At 36.3% G+C, this 2,347-nt stretch overlaps 1 protein-coding gene across 1 annotated transcript; it reads left to right on the top strand.

The window, feature by feature from the left end:
- Window positions 1–641: 641 nt before the first annotated feature.
- Window positions 642–1,715, top strand: LOC123550282 (thyrotropin-releasing hormone receptor-like). Its single transcript, XM_045338708.2, has one exon. The coding sequence runs from the start codon at window positions 642–644 to the stop codon at window positions 1,713–1,715; it is 1,074 nt and encodes a 357-aa protein (XP_045194643.2).
- The last annotated feature ends 632 nt before the right edge of the window (window positions 1,716–2,347 follow it).

Genomic DNA, 2,347 nt, shown 5'->3' on the forward strand with positions numbered 1-2,347 from the left:
CTATGACAATTATAAAAAATCTTGTAAATAAGCCAAGAAAGATCGGTATGGCTAGATTAGAGTTGCATAATACCGTTTTCAACGCAGATATGCAGATAATATGCTGACATTTGCAGTTCTTTAATTAATGCAGACACAAAAGACATACTTCATATTCTGATACTTAGGGAAGACAATGATTGCTGTTTCTGAGTTAAAGAGATAATTAATCGTGATTTTGACGACACTTGTATACGAGGTTTCATGTATTTCAGTTGTTAGTGCGAATGTTCTTTCAGTCTTGTAAATGTTCCAGATGATTTTAACTTGCCGCCACGACACGCAGACGTTTACGAGATTTGGTTTGGAATAATTAATTTAAAAATAGTCTTTAATGTAACTTCTAACGAGTATCCACAAAAACTTAGACGTTAGTATCATTCGAAAAAAAAGTTAATTTCTGCGGCAAATGTTAAAACAGGAAAAGACTGACAATTAAAACAAGCATTTATAATGATTTAAATTGTACGGATATGTTGAGACAGAGAATTAAAGTGACAAATGTTTCAATTTTGAGCACAAAAATATTGTAGATATTTTTCAGACGTATTTCAAACATACACTCAATTATAGGAATACATACGCGATGAGGTCCAATGACAATGCATCGTGATACATTGAACAGAACTGATTCATTACAGGACATGGAGAGCTCAGCAGACGACGATGCCTTGTTTCTAAGGTATCTGAATCTTGGTTTTCTATCGCCGGTGATCGTGTTTGGAGTGCTAGGTAACTTTCTGGGTATACTCACATGGAGCCGTGGTTGCTACAGAAATACGTCTACTGCGGCACTTTTGATTGCATTAGCCATCGCTGATACCGCCGTGTTGACGATTCCAGCATTAGAGCGTTGGTTACACAGAGTAATTTTCTTCATGATAAGGAATGACAACATTGTGACATGTAAGATATGGGCGTTTTTATCTTACTTTGGACCGACCATATCATCCTGGATCATAGTTATTGTTACGGCGGAAAGATTAGTTAGTATCTGGTTCCCGCTGAAAGTGTTCTTCGTTTGCACCAGAAAGAAAGCGCTCTTCGTGGTGTTAGGAATATGCCTGCTTATGGCAGCACTGTATCTTCCCATTATCATTAATGCCACGTTAATTAAAAAAGAAAACATTGGAAATCAATTCTACGTCAACTCAACCGATATTACGTCATATTTAATTATATGCGACGCTCCGGAAAATGAGCCTTTCCGTAACGTTTACGTTCCGTTGTTGATGTGGCTAGACATGGGATTTCTTTTTATTGTTCCGTTCCTTTTGATCGTCATCGGAAATATATTGATATTGTACAAACTTTATAAAAGCAATACAATATTAACAGAAGAAGGTCATGACATTTCTGATAGATCGAAAGTAACCAATTCCTTTACAGTCCAAGCCATTACTGCTAGCGCTACGTTTTTTGTTTGTCTGTTTCCTGTAACGTGTTACCAAGTTGCAGGGACAATCACCGAGTACAGACTACCAGATTACGCGGACGATATTATACACATTCTCTTGTATGCGAAAAGTGCCTTCAACTTTATAATTTACTGTGCGATAGGGTCCGTTTTCAGGAAAAGTCTTAAAACTGTGCTAGGTAATATATTAAGCAGACAGGAAAGGCTGATGGACCATCCGGATTCTAGTATGAATCAAACACAGGAATCACCATTGTAATCTGGACTTAACTCTATGATATTGGAGTACATCTTTTGACAGTGAGTGCATTTAAAAATAGTTATATTAAAGTATAAACGCTAAATCTCCGTCAGTATTGTTAACATTTTAGTGTATTCAGATAGAGAAAACTGTTGGTGATTTATAAGCAATCTGTTGTTTTCCAGAAACTTGGATTGTATACCACGTGGCTATTATCAGTATGAACAGGTGATGTGATGCGGAGAAAGCAAAGAAGCTGACAGTTATTTTTTGTTGCAAGTGTTCTGTGAAAGCTTGCCTCCTGCTGCAAATTGACATAATGTCGGCCTGAAGACATAACACTTTGGCGGAACACTGTATACAGGTCTTCATTGTGTAACAAGTTGTAATTAAAACAAAATCTATCGTGTGCTGTAATAAGTCCTACTACGTTAATGCTATAAATATGAAGTGTTTTCATATTTGCACTAAGATTTAAACTATATGGAAGTCGTTGTACAATTTAAAATGATCCTTGGAACACAGAAATATATTTTTTCCTTTAAAGCATCAGTTTTTGCTCGACCTTTACAAAATGCAAACAATAGTTATCTCATGTTGTCAACCATCACAATGTTGGGTGTCCCAATGGAGACCTAGTCACAAACATC

The sequence above is a fragment of the Mercenaria mercenaria genome, chromosome 6 (assembly GCF_021730395.1).
Source record: "Mercenaria mercenaria strain notata chromosome 6, MADL_Memer_1, whole genome shotgun sequence".
In the NCBI taxonomy this organism is placed as follows: Eukaryota; Metazoa; Mollusca; class Bivalvia; order Venerida; family Veneridae; genus Mercenaria; species Mercenaria mercenaria.

What these genes read in the sequence shown, in the direction of transcription:
- LOC123550282 (XM_045338708.2), top strand. Translation starts at nt 642, where the DNA reads ATGCATCGTGATACATTGAACAGAACTGATTCATTACAGGACATGGAG.